Genomic DNA, 19,375 nt, shown 5'->3' on the forward strand with positions numbered 1-19,375 from the left:
ACAGGCAAAAGGAAAAATGTCAATTTATTAAACACTGGAGAAGAGATGAAGACATGCCTATTCTCCAAATCTGTAAAGGAAAAAAAACTTGAGTGGGAAGGACACAGTCCAACAGACTTAGGGTGAAAGGATTCCATAACATAAAGAGGGGCCAAAAAAGAGGAAGAACAATGAGTATGAAGTGACCACAACAGCAAAGGCTAAAAAACACAGCAGAGCACCTACCTATAGGACCCGCCTTTTGTCATCTTAATCATAGAACCAGTAAGGTTGGAAGGGACCTCTGGAGATCATCTAGTCCAACCTCCCTGCTCAAACAGGGTCACCTACTGCATGTTAGACAGGGTTGCATCCAGTCAGGCCTTGAAGATCTCCAGAGAAGGAGACTCCACAGCCTCTCTGGGCAACCTGTTCCAGTGCTCTGTCACTCTCACAGGAAAGAAATTCCCCCTCACATTCAGGCAGAACTTCCTGTGCTTCAATTTCTGCCCGTTGCCTCTTGTCCTGTCACATGGGACAACGGAAAAGAGTTTGTCCCCATCCCCTTAACACCCTCCCTTCAGGTACTTATCCACATTGATAAGATCCCCCCTCAGTCTTCTCTTCTCCAGGCTAAACAGGCCTAGCTCTTGCAGCTGTTCCTCAGAGGGCAGATGCTCCAGCCCCCGATCATCCTCGTAGCCCTGTGCTGGACTCTCTCCAGCAGCTCTATGTCTCTCTTGTGCTGGGGAGACCAGAACTGGACACAGCACTCCAGATGAGGCCTCACTAGGGCTGAGTAGAGGGGCAGGATCACCTCCCTCCACCTGCTGCCAGCAGCCTTCCCAATGCACCCCAGGATACCATTGGCCTTCCTGGCCACAAGGGCACATTGCTGGCTCATAGTCAATTTGTCATCCACCAGCATTCCCAGGTCCTTCTCTGCAGAGCTGCTCTCCAGAAGGTCAGCACCCAGCTTGTACTGGGGCCTGGGGTTATTCCTCCCTAGGTGTTGGACCCTGCACTTGCCTTTGTTGAACCTCATGAGGTTCCTCTCCGCCCAGCTCTCCAGCCTGTCCAGGTCTCTCTGAATGGCAGCACAGCCCTCAGGTGTGTCAGCCACTCCTCCCAGCTTGGTATCATCAGCAAGCTTGCTGAGGAGGCACTCTGTCCCTTCGTCCAGGGATGAATAAACTGAACAAGATGGGACCCAATACTGAGCCCTGGGGGATGCCACTAGCCATAGGCCTCCAAYCAGACTCCACGCCACTGGTGACGACCCTCTGAGCTCCGCCTTTCAGCCAGTTCTCAACCCACCTCACTGTCCACTCATCTAGCCCACGCATCCTGAGCTTATCTAGGAGAATGTTCTTGCTGAAGTCAAGATACACAACATCCACTGCTCTCCCCTCACCCACCCAGCCAGTCATTCCATCATAGAAGGATATCAGATTGGTTAAGCAGGATTTACCCTTGGTGAATCCATGCTGCCTACTCCTGATCACCTGCTTTTCCTCCATATGTCTGGAGATGACATCCAGAATGAGCTGTTCTATCACCTTTCAGGGATGGAGGTGAGGCTGACGGGCCTATAGTGGCCTGGGTCCTCCTCCTTGCCCTTTTTGAAGGCTGGCGTGACATTGGCTTTCTTCCAGTCCTCAGGCACCTCTCCAGTTCCCCATGACTTCTCAAAGGTGATGGAGAGYGGCCTGACAACAACATCCGCCAGCTCCCTCAGTACCCGTGGGTGCATCCCATCTGGGCCCATGGATTTGTGGATGTCTAGCCTTATCTCCAGGCTGCAGGATTTATGAGGGCTGCCCTTAGCAGCGAAGACTGAAGCAAAGAAGGCATTCAGTAATTCTGCCTTCTCCGTATTCCCTGTCACCAGAGCCCCTGCCCCATTCAGTAGGGGGGCCACATTTTCCTTAGTCTTCCTCTTGCTGCTGATGGATTTGAACAAGCCCTTCCTGTGGTCCTTAACATCCCTTGCCAGACTCAATTCCAAATGGGCCTTAGCCTTCCTCGTCGCACCTCTACATACTCTGACTGCATTCCTATAATTCTCCCAGGCAGCCTGTCCCCTCTTCCACATTCTGTGGACTTTCTTCTTCTGTCTGAATTTGGCCAAGAGCTCCTTGCTCACCCATGCAGGTCTCCTGCCCCTTTTGCTGCACTTCTCACTCATAGGGACGCACCGCTTCTTGGAGGAAGTGTTCCTTGAATACTAGCCAGCTCTCCTGGAACCCCTTTCCTTCTAGGGCCTTAACCCGTGAGAGGTCTCTGAAGAGCCCAAACTCCGCCCTTCTGAAGTCCAGGGTTGCAGTCCTGCTTGTTGCCTTGCTTCTTTCCTGCAGGATCCTGAACTCCACCATCTCGTGGTCACTGCAGCCAAGGCTGCCCCCAAYCTTCACATCTCTAACCACTCCCTCTCTGTTGCTAAGGACAAGATCCAGCAGGACAGCCTTCCTCGTAGGCTCCTCCACCCTTTGTGACAAGAAGTTATCATCAATGCATTGCAGGAGCCTCCTGGACTGCTTGTGCCTAGCTATGTTGTCCCTCCAGCAGATGTCAGGGTGAATGCAGTCCCCCATGAGAACCAGGGCCTGTGATCGTGAGCTACTTCCAGTCGTCTGTAGGATGCCTCATCAACTTTCTCGGAACTCCTGGTGAGGTGGCCTGTAGTAGACACCCACAACAGTGTCCCCCATGCTAACCTGCCTTTTGATCTTCACCCATAAGCTCTCAACTGCCTCCTCCTCCTCCACCCCTAGGCAGAGCTTGATGCATTCCAGTTGTTCTCTAACATAAAGAGCAACTCCACCACCTCGCCTCCCTGGCCTGTCTTTCCTAAAAAGCACGTAGCCATCCATCACAGCATTCCAGTCACGTGAGCTCTCCCACCATGTCTCTCTGACTGCAATGAGATCATGGCTCTGCAACCACACCCAAATCTCCAGCTCCTGCTGTTTGTTCCCCATGCTGCATGTGTCAGTGTACAGGCATTTCAGAGAGGTAGTCAGACCTGCAGGTTTCCCAGGAAGGGTGTATGGGGGTCGCCCATAGCCATGTCCCAAATGCACATCTCCAGCTGTATGCACCCATTGGAGGCCCCCCAACCCAACTTGTGTTTTGTTGTCTACACTGTCTCTATGACACCTCCCCTCCCCCTTCCTACCTAATTTAAAGCCCTCTTTACTAGGCTGGCCAATCTGTAAGGACAGCATTTCTCCTAGGGTTGCTTTTATCATAGACCAAAAATTCAAACATGACCATTGAGGAAAGCAAAGTAAAATGACTACTTACATGTTTTTGCCGTTGTTGTATAAAAAACTTTTTCCTTTTAAAGGAAATTTTTAATATGTTCACCCTAAAAAAAAAAAGAGACAATGAAATACTGAACAATTGGACAGAAGCAGAAAACAATGAAAAATAATACTGAGTACAGTGAGCCTGAAAGACTGTAGCTGTTGAATATTCCATCAAGTAACACAGCCATCTCTTTCGTGCTGAGTGACAAATAGATGTCAAGGAATGTACAAAGAAAAAATTTTAGACAAGAAGGAAAGGTCCTCTGAAAACTACACTTTATTTCCTCATTTACACTTTAAAGTTCACATAGCAATTCTCAGCCACCAAATCCGTATTTGCAGAAAAAATTTGAGGATATTCCTTTACGAGCTATACTAACATGAAATATTTGAAGTCTGTATAACTGAAGGATCATACCACCAAATAAATAAAAGATTACTGACATCACAAAAGTTGGTCATACTGTAACTAAAATTTCCCATAACATAATAGCTATCAGAATGCGAAAAATATAAAGTACTTGTAACTAAATAAACATTTTAAGTAATATATTTGTAGAAGGACAAAACTTCTGAGAATTAGCATTAATACATTTTTTGCTTCAATTATTAACATTGCTACATAATTTACATGCTATTTTATACAAAATTGAGTACCTCTTCTAGGTATACATGATATAAAAATCATTTTCTAACTTAAGGATTACAAGTGGAATTGCTGCTCAATCATTTTTCAGTTATTTGCTTATCAGTTTTTTTAAAATTAAAACATACTTGAACCATAATTTCCTACAGAGATACCCATGCACCTCCCCACAGCAAAACAAAAAGATCTGTCTACTCCTAATTTTCATCAATACATAAAATACTTGAATACTTCAAACACTTCAATAATTAAGAGCTTACAGATTTTAGAAAAAAATCTGTGATCAGCTAAGGCATGCACATGATTGCAGAACGTTCTTTAGGCAAGCTGCGTAAAGTCTGATCGAATCATATTTCTGAAAAACATCACGTGCACACAATGAAAGTTTTTTGAGGGTTGCTGCTGTAAGTCACAGAACATTCACTTCCACTGAGAATGTCCCAGAACCTTAGACTTCACCAGGGACAAACTACATGGTAGATCTTCTTGGTTCTTACCACTGGTTTTGCACTGCTGTCAGCAAGTGGGACACTGGCATATCGTTCATCCCTACATCCTACAAGAAAGATGTACTTCTATTTTAGAGCAATGCCCTCATTCATACAGGAGAATAAATTTGCATGTTATAAAACAAGAAGAATAAAAAAATAATTTCCCCCTCCTGCACAAAAGGGCTAGAAAAAATGAATGCAGATTGCTTTCTGAGTAAGTGTTCAAAATGTTTCTCCCTGTTGTCAAATAAGGAATCACAGAAGAAGCGGGAATTTCATTCACAATGTTCTGCCATTAGGCTAAGAGTTGTGCAAGTTTTTTGAAAGTCTGAATTACATCCACCTTTCCTGATCAGGCCACCCTCCCAGTATTTGCACCATTTGACTTGCTGCTGCAAATGGCAGATCTCTCTACTGCTCATCTAAGGTTCTGGATTTCAAACTTCCTGATAAGTTGTATAAGCTTTCAGTTGCATTTACTGAAATATAACTCATTTATGTCTATCCTTTCTTAATCCCAGTGCTACTGGACTAATACTGTTCTCAAGTTTTGCACAACTGTTTCTTCCCTATCACATTGTTTTTTGACTTCAATTACACTTTAACAAGTAAGTTTTTGGAGGCACTGCCAGCCTATGCAGCAGTTGCCACTGTTCCTACCCTTACAGCAGAGGCAAAAAGGAAACTAAACCAACTTGGTAGACTAAGCAAAAAAAACCCCACTCAACAGCAAAAAAACCAACAGCAACAGAAGAAAAAGTCCCCAAACTCCTCTGTTTCCTAACATGATTCACTGCATGGCCACATAATCACTTTATGTCAAATTAGAGTTAGTATTTTTATTTTGTCTCTCTCCTCTAAAGTGCAGCATCCCTCTCTGTTTAGTACTTCAAGAAGAATTACTGGAATAGCTAGACCTATTGAATGCAGTGACAAAGAACACTTGCTAATCTAACAGTTTTATTTAACATTAAAAAAAAAATCATTTGCAATGTTATGCCTACCAGTTAAGGGAATGATTGCACATAACACAATCCACAAGAAGAATCCAAGAGATTAAGGATTTAAATTGAATAAGTGATTGAAGATGCCCCATGCCAAATAATCAGAATGGAATGTAGTTATTACTATTCTAATTAGTGGTTCACCTGTCCCTCTCACTCACCAATAATCTGAACAGTGACCATGCAAAATTTTACTGTTCACTTTTAAAACACTCAACTGTTGTAGCACATTAATAAAGGTAGATCTCTCACTCACCAATAATCTGAACAGTGACCATGCAAACCATCATTAAATTTTACTGTTTACTTTTAAAACACTCAACCGTTGTAGCACATTAATAAAGGTAGATCTTCTGGCTTCTGTTTTCCTACCATTCACAAGGATCTGAATGGATTAACCATGTAGTAGGCATCACAATTATTTACTTCTGATCTAAGTGGCAGTTCTGTCCCGGCACTTACTGCTATCAGCTGTTATTTTTGACTTGAAGCAAAAATGTTTCCTTAGCTGCAAGTCTACACTTTGCCCTAGGAAGACTGAGCATGAAAGATTCTGCCAAGCTTACCATTTAATGCTTGGTCAGGTTGCTTTTTGATTTCAGCTAGTAACGTAGAATATATCCCTCTAGAAGTTTCTCCAAAGTTTCCAAAGTAAAGAAACTGCATACATTGAATAGCATTTAAAACACAATCTTATTTCCCGTTGACATAAAAATGTTCTGCCATTTAGGTAATGTTTTACTTGCAAAATGAGTCTGAAAATTATCACAGGACAGTCAAGAACTCCAAGAAAAATTTTCCAAAGCATATAAAATTTTAGGGTAAATCCAAAAGAAAGTTACTTTTCAAATCTGTCTTTACTTGCCTTGCCTCTGACTCATCCATCTGCTTGCTGCTTACATAGACCGCTTTGATTGTAAAATCCTCCTTTTGCCTAAGCAGTACAGTCTTACTGCTGCTGTTCCTGAAGTTTTTGTCCCCTTTGGCTGCTAACACATGGCATAGATCTTGTACTGTTGTCCTCCATTAATGCTGCAGAATATTTCACACTTAGACTTTTGGAAAGAGTGTTCTGTTGGTGTTTGCTGCCATCTTGAGCTCTATTCATGCTGAAGCTTGCTCAGTTTATACAAAAAACCTACTTTACCATAAAAGGGGCTACATAAAAAGACAGAGGGTTGTTTTGGTTTTTTTTGGGTGAGGTTGCCTTCTCCAGCATGTGTTGCTCTGTAAGAAGTCCCCTGATCTGCACAACTTCAATCCAACATGCATTAAAACTAATTTGTAATTTCAAGCTTATTTTACCGATTTTCCCTACAAGCAATATCAAATAAATTAGGTATTACAAATTATTTTGATTATCCTAATTTTATTTACCTCAGGCATGCTGTGCAAGCTGCTTCTTATTCTTAGAGATCATTTTCTAAATTACTATCCTGCATCCTAATCTTTCCGGTATCATAAAACAATGTAAAGGTCTCTCCTCTCTAGAGGCTCCAAAATCCACATGTTAATATTATATAACCTTGTCTGATGAAATTTAGGAATTTGTATGAATGTTATCCTAAGTCTAAGTGAACTTGAACCTAAAAATAACTCTTTTTACATTTGGTTTCCAAGAAGCAATTATCTTCTTGCTGAATGACAGGACATAATGATCAGATCACAAACTGTTGAGTTTTACTTACTAGTAATATTTATTGAGAAGAGAGATGTCTGAGCATAACAACAGCAAATCTGTAGTGCTACTAGGGTCCTCCTAATCACATACTCATGCCCACATGTGAATTAACTTGATTAAGACTTTACACAGTGCAAGTAGTTCAAAAGTCTTGCAGAAGTAAAAGTGTAAGCAACAATCTTCATTTTTACTTCAATGCAAGGGGACACCATGACACGCCATAAAGAACAAATCTATGCATAGCAGTTGTCTTTGCAATAAATGCTAAAGCAAGTAGAAAGCAGATTTAAAAGAGTATATACATTTCTTAACTAATAAAGGAATTTACCAGGGATAAAAGCTTGTGCAGATGAGTTTTCTGTACACAGCAATACCACCTGATGCAATCCCTATCATGAGATCTAGATTATGAAGATCCTGAAAAAGAAAAATATTGTAAGAATACAGGTGCAGTTTGTATCACTCTCATTTATAGATTTAATTTTCAAGTTTTCTACACTCACAACATGGGCAAGGTTCAAATGCAACACTTGAGCCGCAAAATTCAGTCATTTATTCTGATTTTTCTTCTCATGTATCTCCCTCCTTTAGTCCCATCTAATATATAATATTATGTCTCACTCATCAAAAAAGTTGCAATGTTCATCTTACTACCCTAGGTATTTTTAGGTCCATATCAGACTAAGTTAAATAAATATACGACTGGACTTGAAACTTCTATGGAAAGAAGTTGAAGTACTTCCCAAGAGGAGTCAATTAAAATAAAGAGTCATGGATATTAGACACAAGTCTCCTGACTCTAAACTGTTTAGAAAGACAAAGGAAGATAAGGACTCCTTATGATTTCCAGAGAAGACCTGCTAGCTAAAACAAAAACACTATGTTAGCTTAACATGCTTAACAGGAAAAACATAGCCATATATTTACAACAGCTTTACCCCTATAGAAAGATATTCAAGAGGTAACTCATGCTGCTTTTCTATAAGTATTTGAACAAGAAAACGGGTGTGGGGTAGTTGACTGGCTAAATCTAAACAGAAGCTGTCAAAGTTACAGTTCTTGGCTATGATTCTACTTACTACAATTCACACGTGTACTAATATTTTACTACATAAGTTTCTAAACTAAGCTGAACACATGCATAGATCTACACGTAGGTGTGTGGAACCCACTGGTTAAAACATCAAGTTTGACTCAGTGGACACAGAATATTTTATAGAGGATGACCAGAGGCAATGAATTCTCTTAAAGCATTCAGTAGCTTAGCTGATCCTCTAGATGGCAGTGTGTGCTCAGCTAATACAGCATTTCCTTTTACGTCGAATTTCAATTTCTTGGTACCAGTAAGTTATAAAAGAATACAACAGGTAGCATGTGCTCTAACAATCCTGTGGAAAGTCTACATCGTATGCTAAATGATGTACCCATAACCACTGTATTTGAATCAAAGGACATTTGTCTCCTTCATTCTTTTCTCTTTCATTACAAAAATGCCTCTGTAATTTCAGCAACATACTTTATGAAAATGAATGTGATCACAGTAGCTTTACAGAGGAGTGCTTTAGAAATCTTTAAAGGTCAAATGCAACACTTACAGATTAGTGGTAGCATACAAAAAGCAGAAGAAAACAACACGCTGAGGAATGAAAACAAACGCTTCCATCACTTGTATCATTACATAAACACAGGATTTATTCATTAAAATTCTCAGTTTCATGATTATTAACAAAAATCTCAAAAATATTAGTAAAATTAGCAGTAATCTTTACCAAGGAAATTAATCATCTGTATTTACACTACACTAAGTGTCTATGTCACAAGGTGGCCAATAATGGTAGCAGCTCAGACATGCTTAAGACTATCCATAATAGTTTGCTATTATACAAAAGTAGAAATGATAATTCTCATACAAATAAGTGTGTTTAGGGCTTTATTTCTCAGAGTATAATCAAATAATTACATGCTAGTAAACAATGAAATACTAGAACATGTCTTTTATAAATGAACACTCAGCATTTTAAATACATCCTTAGCAGTCATCTTCTGTGCTGTCTAATAGTAGTTAGATTTAGCCCGGAGTCATAGTCCAAGTCGGGGCAGGGCAACCTTTATATTCTTAAGGCTGTGCTAGAAATCCACAGCAAGTAAACTCTTAAAACATCTGCCAACTACATCAGAGCGCTAAACAGAGTATTCATTGTCTTCCATGCTATGACATTCATAAGCTTTGCTAAAATTCTTAAATAAAATGTATTGCAGTATCAAGACAATACATCTTAAAAACACATTTTTGTTTTGTTCAGGAAATCTGGTTTATTTGGCTGAAATTCTAGGACTTTTCTATATTACTCAAAGTTTGGAAGAAATCACCCAAACTCTTCAGTTAAAAACAAACACATGGTACAGCTAATGTTGAAATGCTAACATTTTCATTGCAAATAGAAAGTTCATCTAAAAAACTCAGTCATATAATAAAATGTTCCAAGTGAAAAATGCAATGTAAACATACTCTACCACTGTGCAATTCCACTCCGTAGAATTCAAGTGTTCGTGCTATATTTATATAGCAGGACTCTGCTTCAGATTGCTTGAGGCCACTAAAAAAGAAAAAAAATGCACTACAGTAAAAAAAATAAAAATACGAAATTATATTTACTACGAATGCAGAAAAAGAGAATCCAACAGCCTGGTGTCTGACAAACAAGCCTTCTTAGCAACTAATGCCACAAAGTACTTCACAGATGAAGCATGTTAGCATTCCTGAACTCTTCTCTGAAAAACTAAGCAAATTAAAAATAATGCTATTATCTCAGCCACTCTGAGTCAGTACTTTTTAAGAAAAAAAATGGGAGTGGGGGGGAAAAAAAAAATCCTTCTTAGCTGTTTTGTTTAGGGGGATGAGGAAAAAATTCCTCAGTAAAAGCCTCTTTTATAATGAGGAGTTGTATTTGTAAGTATTCTACGCTGTGTAGTGTCTCAGAAAGAATTAGGTGTTTAGAAGAAAGATCAGAAGTGACACAGAATGTACTCACATATAAGGGAGAGAAAGAATATTTTAAAAGTTATACAGTTAYAAAGTAGCTATAAACTCAGCAAGCAAAAGCTATCTGAATTTATTTGCAATTAATAATCAGAAAGTCTTGAAGCATTTTAATTTTTGATATCCAAGAACTTGTTACACATCTGGAACTCAAGCACCATATGAAGTTTCAAATGTATCATTTCTTCAAGTTGACGGCTAAATCCAGCAAACAGCAGGAAATCATTACAAATTTGGATAGTATCCATGTCCTAAGACCTCAAGCTGCTTACTTAAGTGAAAAATGATTGTAAAAACCTTGTTAAAACAAGCTACATTACAGAAAAATCCTTTTGTAAATTCAGGGATGAACACAGAAGGAAAAGCACAATTACAAAATTTCTGAAGTCTACCCAGTTCAATATGATACCATAGGCTTACTCAACAGCTACTGTCCACTGAGTCATGTCTGAAATGAATATATTCAAGTACTGTTATTCAAAACTTTAATTACCATCACTTATTTGAATTAAAACAGTGCACTTAAGCTTCTTAATCATTAAAGCTTCAATTTATGATAGAAGTCTGATTAAAGCATCAATTTCACTGAAAGGACCCAGAGAAGTCTAACAGACCTCCATCACATCTTTGTCTATATCTACAGCAATTTTTAGTCTGTTCTCTGTAGGCCATAACCAATCTTCTAACTCTGGCAGTAACAGCGTTGAAACCATGACCTCAACACATCCACTTCAAGACCCTCAGAATCTTCCCTTAGTGATCTAAGACTAACACTTGCCTAAGAATTTATTCATGCCCGTCTGCAAGACCTCTCTAATACCTTCTGAGCCTACAAGTAATTGCAAGTTAAATTGGAAGGAGTAGAGGCCTCAGGTGCTGCATTCCTGAACATGAACAGCTAGGAAAGAACTGTCCTGATTAGTACCTACATAGAGAGAATGGTTGTAGTGTGAGCACAGGGGTTCTCTTCTGTTTTCACTCCACAACTGGCTGGCTACACAGCATGCATGCCAGGACTGTGCTGGTGAGCACACATGAATTTCAGAACTATTTAGTACATCTCTCTCCCACCAACAGTCAGGAAACAGGAGGGAGAGTTGAAAGCAATGAAAGATAGCAAAGAAGTTAAGGAACATCAAACAGAGGTGGAAAACAAAGGTATTTCACGGTGGCAAGCAAGAAATCAAATTAAGTAGGTAAGAGCAGAAGTAGCTCTGTTGTAGCAAAGATAAGGGCAGAGAAAAATCCATCGAGATGCAGATTTCATTCGCTCAAATGCTCACAGACAATTCCTTAGGTTAACATATTTGCCAGTAGCATATGAGTATGTGGTCAACCTCAGTAACTCCAAATCTGCAGTTCTACAAGAGAATGAGCAGGGTCAAAAAGAACAATTAGCAGTAGCATGACTGGGATTGTCAGTTCCCAACAATGTTCAGAAATAAGCTCCAAAGCCCTCAAACAAAAAACTCTCAAATACTTGATACAAACAGTGTTCTAGATGTTTGACACTATCAATGTGTAGCACTAACTAATCTACTAATTATTTTAATTAGAAGTTTCTTTAAAAGCTTTAACATATTAACATCACACTCAGAACAAAACTAGTTTTGAATCCATATTCTAAAACTAAATATTTTATTCATTAAAAAATTTCACGAAAAACTGTCTGTTGTGCTAGAACTACCAGGAACATGAATCCTCCCCTTCCTCTCCTAAAAACACCACACATTCATACACATTCATGAGAAGAGAAAAAAAATAAGAATTAAGGTTACCTGTGCTGTTCATGTAGTGATTCTACTTTGGTAAGAAAATCTTCACTCTGCTCTGGTATAAAGTTGTAATTTGACAGATATCCTGAATGATGCACTAAAGAGTTATAGTCTCCAAGCTGAGCTGTTAGGAAAAAAGCAGCATAGACACATTTTCATACTTAATTATTGTCCATATTAAAATATTTAAAATACAGACAAGAGGAAAACAAGAATTAGGAATTACTGCCCACTGGACAAGCAGTGTTGAACACGGTGAATTTTACGACATCAGTGAATAAAAATCTTTCAAAGTATGCTTACTATAACTACTTCCAAGTATTAAATGACTCAGTACTGTGCATACTCATGTAGCCACACTTTTGCATCACAAGATGTTGTAAAACTAGGCAGGCAGCACACAGTGTCAGCACAGACATTCAGTACTACAACATGAGAAAACCAAATTTCTTCAGTAAGAGAGGGCAAACAAAAATCAATTTGATATACATTCACTTGACTATAACAGATTAGAAGACTTCAGCAAGATGATTCATTTCAAACACATCTACTCTTTACACTTTCAAGTAAAAACTGTTCAAACTAATTATTGTGGCTCTGTCCTAACAGTTCAATTGTTATTCCTGCCTCAGCTGAATGCGAGTTGCTTAACATAGCATGAGAAGCAACTCTCAATTTACACATATTGACACAGCTGGTACCAGAAGGTAAAGATATATTTATAGACAAATAAACTAAGAATCAATGTTCCCCCAAATTTTATCCTCTCAGCATGGTAGTGAATAGTACTTAAAAAAAAATAGTTGCTATGTAAAAGCTAATTCTTATTCACAGATGGTGAAATATCTGAAAGATGAAAGCAGTATATGACCACAAACATATAACCTCAGCCCAAGTAAAGTTTTCTTTAAAAGCTAGGTCAGCATGAGTTTATATCCTGGGGGAGGGGGGGGGAAAACACAACAACAACAACAACACAAAACACACACAAACCTTTTACTTGTTATAGAAATAGAAAATTTGGACACGGGATGGCAGAAGGATGGGTAGGTACTTCAAATCAAGTACTTACCTGTCTGCCACAAATTTATCTACTCTCAAGTAAGTACATTAAAACCTGTATTTCATGAAAGCATAACAGTTTTCATAAAATAAGGCGGTTGAACGCCAAATGATAGGATGCTTAAGTAAACTACTGGAACCTGAGCTGTTCTGGTTCCTTTTCCCTCCAACTTCGGAGTTTTTAAAGCGTTAAAGCTGTCCAGCAGTTATCTGTTTAACTTGTAAATTAACGCAAATGAAAGTATCTGTACAGATCGCAAACACTGCAGCATAGAAAACCTCAACTATATCATGAAGTTAAAGACCATACTCCTAAGGACAATACTATTATTGTTATTTTGCAGAACAGTTTCATACCATTATCCTCCAGGAAATACAAAATATATAACAGTGATTTAAGTGATTCATGCTCAGAAGGATTTGTGCATTTCAGAAATAATTTACAGGTACAGTAACTAAAGAGTATCTGTAATGCAGTGGAGAATTAACATTTGCAACTTACGTAATGAAAGCATGACTTACATGGTCTAAGAAACCGAACCACTGAGATACAAAACGTTTTCTAAGGAAATGTCAGAAGCTCAGATATAGTTGCATACTTAACTGCCAGCATCAAGTATTCAAATAGAAAAGGAAGTGGATAGACAGACATTAAGTAATTTATTTTGAACACAGATGTTCCTGCAATACTTAGACCTTTCTTTTTCTTTTTACAGGCAGCCTACATTTTCAATTAGTTAGCAAAATGGCTGGTAAAAGACTCAGTATTTATTTGAATACTGTTGTCAAATTGTATTTCTTTGAAGGGGAAAAAAAGAAAAGTATCAAGCCAGAAGATTTAGAAGTACAACAAGGATTAGAAAAAAATTTTAGGAATACCTATATGTTAACAATTTCTCTTTATTAGTCATTAACACTTCATCTTTTCTGTGAAAGATGATCTACATTTTTAACATTTTGGCAAAGGAGTTTTGCTGCAGCCAGTTTGAATCACATTCTTGACAGTGGGAAGAGACTGGACTGCCAAGAATATGACAATGTAATTGTCCACTTCTAAATTTACTTGTATTAGGTAAAAAATTTTTTACTGTAATTTTACCTTCTCTAAAGAGGGCAACTGTTGTTCCTTGATTCATTATGACGTAGGATCTTCTGGCTCATCTTCCAAACATGGAGCTTTTCTGGTCTTTTTTCCTCTTCTTCCTAGCTATCTGAGGTCATGTCAACAAGGGGAGCAGTTTAGAGTACTACTTGCTTCTCCAACTCTCCAGCCAACTGTCAGAGTTGAAGAGAAACTATAAATGCTGATTAGTAGACATCTTGAAGAGTAATCATCTTGTGCAGGATTTTAATTATCCAAATACAAGAAAAAGTCAGGGCATATCAAGTCCTCAGTAGGTAGAAAAACCTGTTTATCTCCTTATTGAATTTCTCCAGGAGAGAGCAGAGGAGAGGAAATAAAGATATCTTTCCCTCTCCGATCACATGGATCGGCATGTACTGACTCAATGTGGATAAAGTTACAGTAAAAAAGCGTATTTTTACCTTCCCCATTCTAGCCATCTATTGGTCTTGAATTCATTATAACTGGGAAAGAACACTGAGTAAAATAAAAGCAAAATGAACCAAAAGGGAGTGGGTAAATCAGTTATTTCCAATGTAAGAATCTGATATTCAAAAGCTATAAATTTAATATGAAGAGCTTTAAACCATTCATTCAGAAGGCCATATTCAAAGAGCACATTTACTTTTCAGCTCTCAGTAAAGGCACAGTGCAATAACCAAGTAGCCACATCATTTTTCTTGGAAGAAGTTCCATGTTGATCCGTCCAAATATGAATTATATATGCAGTAAGAATTTAGGAACATTTGAAAAACAGTTTGCGATGATTTAAGTTAACATAGGATATAAACTGTCTATGCCCTATTGCAACATACACAAGTCATGTTTTCTTCAGATTATGCAAAAAGAATTTGACTGTTCTACTAGAAGCAGGAGAGGATTCATTTCTTGTCAGCAAAAGCACTTTTTGCAGGAAGATATTAAAAAAGGATTAATTCAAATGAAAAAGAAATAAAATAAACATTTTGACAAGATTCAGATAAAGAAGGGAAGACCAGGGTCAAATATATTTGTGTAGCACTGAGATTTCAATAGGAATTCTATGGGTACACACAAATCTTTCCCAAAAAAAAGAACTCAGGTATCAAACATATCACTGCATAAAACCAAATAAAAACCTTTAAAAGAGAAGCTTAACAGAGGGAAGATCTGACAGTTATGGAAGTGGAGAAAGTCACTGATGCCAACAGCAGTTATAGGAATTACCAAGGCTTCATTTAGTGCTTCCTTTCAAGACCATTAGTCAGCTGGCTTATATAACAGGATAAGGGAGTGTGGATCTCATTTCTATCTTCCACTATCCAGAGGTTGCAAAAAAGAGCTAGACTCTGTTTGGAGTCGTAAAGCAAAAGGACGATAGATGACAGAAGTTTCAGCAGTGGAAACTCAAAACAACTGGAAAGGTTCTAAACACCCCAATCTGATTTTGGAGAAGTTGCTTCCAAGAAAAATTCTACATGAGGTTATTTTTAGTATCCAAGCTTCTTATCACATGACCACACTAAAAAAAAAATCAACTATTTCCAGCTTCAGAAATTAGTATTTTATACTAAATTCTACCAGCACCAAAATATCACCACTTTGATCTGACCTTATTCTTTTTCCTACAGAGACATCAGCTACCTCCACAATACATTACAGGGAATAAGCCTTCAACTTTGCTTAACTTTAGAGGTTACCATTTCCTACTCCACATCTCTTTGGGATTCTTGGAGAGGCAGAAGACAAATTGGTCTCCAATTCCAGATAATTTGCTTGCATATAATAACAGAAAAGTTTACGTACGAAGTAATAACACCAGAACTAGTTTCTGCATACAGGTATTCCACATAACTACACATGTTAGAAGGGAAACGCAGAAGTCATTCATTGACTAAACATGATGTGGAATTGGCTACAGATAACACGAACAATTTGGTCCAAAAGAACGGCTGCACAAAAGTAGTCTCTGAAAGATCAGCTTTCTAAAGATCCAAGAGGCATATCAGAAAAAGACCAAATAATTTCACACTCAATTCATAACTTTTTGCAGCATTAAATACTGTAGGTGACATGAATAAAGCACAAGGTGAAATGAATTACTTGGTTTCAAGAGAGCATAATTAAATAAGTAGATCAAGATATCATCAGAAAGGAAAATTACCAAGCAAAGGAATAAGTCTAGTGTACAAATTTTATAGGAATAGCAGCCGGTCATGATGGTGAAGGAGTGGAGTAAGAGGAAACTTAATGGCAACTCAATGGCAAAGGTTAAATCAGTTAACTTATATTAAGGAATAAAAATTCTCAGGGGTAAAATTGCAATCTGAATACCTGTATGAACATCCTAATACTTTTATTAGTGCCACATGAGAGGCCTCCATATTAGTATGGCAATAATGACTGATATGCTGAGATGAAGGAGTAAAATGCAATAATGAAGGCCAAGGAGAAGATGCATCCTCATCTGTATGATGTGAGCAGTCTAGATTACGCGATCACTTCTTGATGCATAAGAGATGAGGCAATACATGCATAAACTAAAACACAGGACCTAGACCAAAACAGTATTAACAAAGAACTACTGAGTAACAGTGACTACAAAATAGTCACATACAACAATGCTTCAGGAATCACGGAAAAAAATCCACTGGAGAGTTTAGTTTCAAAGAAGGACAAACATCAAAATGCAGGCACTTATTAAAAAGACACTAAACAGGAGCATTCAAAAGAGTAAAGTCCTCTTGGGTGCAGATATTAAAGATACCATGTTGAAAACACAGCTATTAGAAAAAGACTCCAGAAGGACCAAAGAACTCATAGCAGGCTACTAAGAGAAAGAAAACACATTTCTAAAAGTTGTGTCTATATGCAGATTAGGACAAGAGTGTGAACTCTGAGCCACTCAGGGAAGTCATGCTTGCTTACTATCAGACTAGTATAATTAGTGAATAAATATGTGAATAAATAGAAAGGGAAGAAAACATGCTAGTTTTGTAAAAGGAAAGAATGCTTCACGCTCAAGCCCTTTAAAACATTTGATCTAAACACAACCATAAACTGCTGCTGAGTATACTTGTGGTAGTTCATCACTTTGTGATAAGACAGAATGAAAAATTAGACATTAAAAAAGCCAGGTAACATTCATAAAGTCTTTTGGCATTCCCAAAGTTCAAGCAAACTCTTTTACCCCTAGTTCCTGAGTAGCCTCCACACTAAGCTAAACTTCCCTTGATTCCTCACCCTCACCAGCCTTCCTTTTCTCACAAGAAGTGAAAAATAGAATGGGTTCAAACTCAAGAAACCAACAGTTTCCTGAACAAATTCCTGATCAAAAGCAGCAGTGTGCTAGAGAAACCTCCTTGTTCTCCAAGTATAGCTGAATAAGGAAATGCACCAAAGGAGACAAGGGAAAGAGTGCCAAGAAAAAAAAAAGTCTTAATGAATCACTAAGCAACAGATGCTCAGGGAAAAGAAAGCTTAGAAGCTCTCACAAAGCAAGAAGTTCTCAAAGTTATGAGAAGTACTCATAACTTCCGCTTTGTTGCTTTGCTTCAGATTCAGGCCTCGACCTAGCAAAGCACTTACTCATATGAGAATGTATTCCCACCAAATCCATGGGACTTCTCACATATGTATAGTTAGGTGCATTTTCATACTATCCTGGAATTTGGAACTTATTACAGAAAGTTACAGAAAACAAGTAGTGGTAAATCAGCTACATGATATTTTAAAATAAATAAAAAGCAACAGACACACTGCATAGGTCCGTTACTTAGTTTTATAGATTGTGTACAATATTCACATTTTATAAGGGTAAAAAACAAGGGGCAAAATTTATCATTACAGTTTATTTTAATATGTGTTTCATGCTTTGGTTTCACTTTTTAATTATTTGAAATATAAAATTTAGTCACTTTTTTTAAAAAAGCATTTCAAAATTTCAGTGATCATAGAATACATCATTTCTCTCAAAGACATTTAGCGATGTTAAACTAATAACTTATTCTTAAAGCAGCTGAACTGTATTCATAATCAAGTATAGTGACGCACTAGAAAATTGGACACAGTATTCACATGCACTGTTCCCCTGTAACTAAGTACCATTTGACAACACAAAGTATGTCATATTCAAAGGCAGAGAAAATTTTCAAAACTTTTTTAGAATTTAAGTATTAGACTCAAGCATCCATACAAGGGGCAATACAGAGAACAGCATTCTATTTGTATAACAGCCATCACCAACAAGTTTCAATTTGCCAAACTCCAAAAACCTAAGTAACGGTCCGAAGGTTAACTACATAACTGCCACACGTTAAAATAAATAAATAAATAAATACACACTTAAACAAGAACAGAAATATTAAACAAAATCCTTGCACTATGAAAGAGCTCTTCTTCAGCCCTTCCCACCATGTCCAACTGTTCTATCTCTTGTACAAGTAACCTATAAAGTTGTCAGACAACTATGGTTTCCCCTTCTTCATATAAGGGAAGTTACAGGAAGCCTGAAAACCACTAAGAAATGGCAGCAATAGCAAGTACAACTGATCCACGACAACTTCAAACAACTGCTTTTTAACAAGCAGACACTTCATACCTAGGAATCTAAACTCTCCTTAAAAAGTATAATTGGAAGTTAAAATACCACAAGAAAACTATTTAGAACAATTCATGTTAACAAGAATCCAAGCAAACATGAATCTAGAGAGATCTATACACTTATCTTGGGTTTTTATGCCATCATCTTCTGGTAAATGGCAACAGCCCAACAGAAAGACAAAAAACACACCTTTTTTAAAAAGAGTACGTCTCTCAATGTTTCATTCTTTGTTGGTGTAGATAATAAGAGAATAAACATAGGTACCATACAAACAGTGAAAGAAAGGCCATCAGCTAGCAAAAAGATTTTTTTTTAACCTGATAACAACAACTTTTAGAAAAAAATGTGGCAAACAGCTGCGTGAGAAATTCCAGAATCCACTGGGAAAGAGAAAGCTAAAAAACACAACAGCACCTTCCACAATCTTTACCAACTTTCCACATACCAAGCTCTATCATGCATTCTCTTTCAGTACAAATAACTGCACTAGTAGTATCCAAAGAACTAAAAAGGAAACTCAAAACAAGAAGTTCCATTTAATAAAAGTGAGTGCAAAATACAACAAACATAAAAGTGAATGTTTCATAGTTACTTAGGGTTTTCAGTATCAACAATTTACCACTCTCAGTGCTTTCTCCTTTGAAAAGCATGTTTTCAATTTTTTAGTTCGGTCTTCATTTC

The 19,375-nt window shown here is 37.8% G+C and overlaps 1 protein-coding gene across 1 annotated transcript in view; it reads right to left on the reverse strand.

Annotated features, from left to right (window-relative positions):
- PTPN3 (protein tyrosine phosphatase non-receptor type 3) overlaps positions 1-19,375 on the reverse strand; it is a 164,246-nt gene that overhangs the window by 62,594 nt on the left and 82,277 nt on the right. Inside the window, exons 8-11 of the mRNA XM_085311899.1 lie at positions 11,931-12,051; positions 9,622-9,709; positions 7,441-7,529; positions 3,286-3,349 (exon numbers count right to left, since the gene is read on the reverse strand). Coding sequence (XP_085168025.1) covers positions 3,286-3,349; positions 7,441-7,529; positions 9,622-9,709; positions 11,931-12,051 — 362 coding nt within the window. The remainder of the gene's footprint in view (positions 1-3,285; positions 3,350-7,440; positions 7,530-9,621; positions 9,710-11,930; positions 12,052-19,375) is intronic.

Source organism: Rhea americana, unplaced genomic scaffold (assembly GCF_003343005.1).
Source record: "Rhea americana isolate MKP2758 unplaced genomic scaffold, rheAme1 scaffold_350, whole genome shotgun sequence".
NCBI classification, from domain to species: Eukaryota; Metazoa; Chordata; class Aves; order Rheiformes; family Rheidae; genus Rhea; species Rhea americana.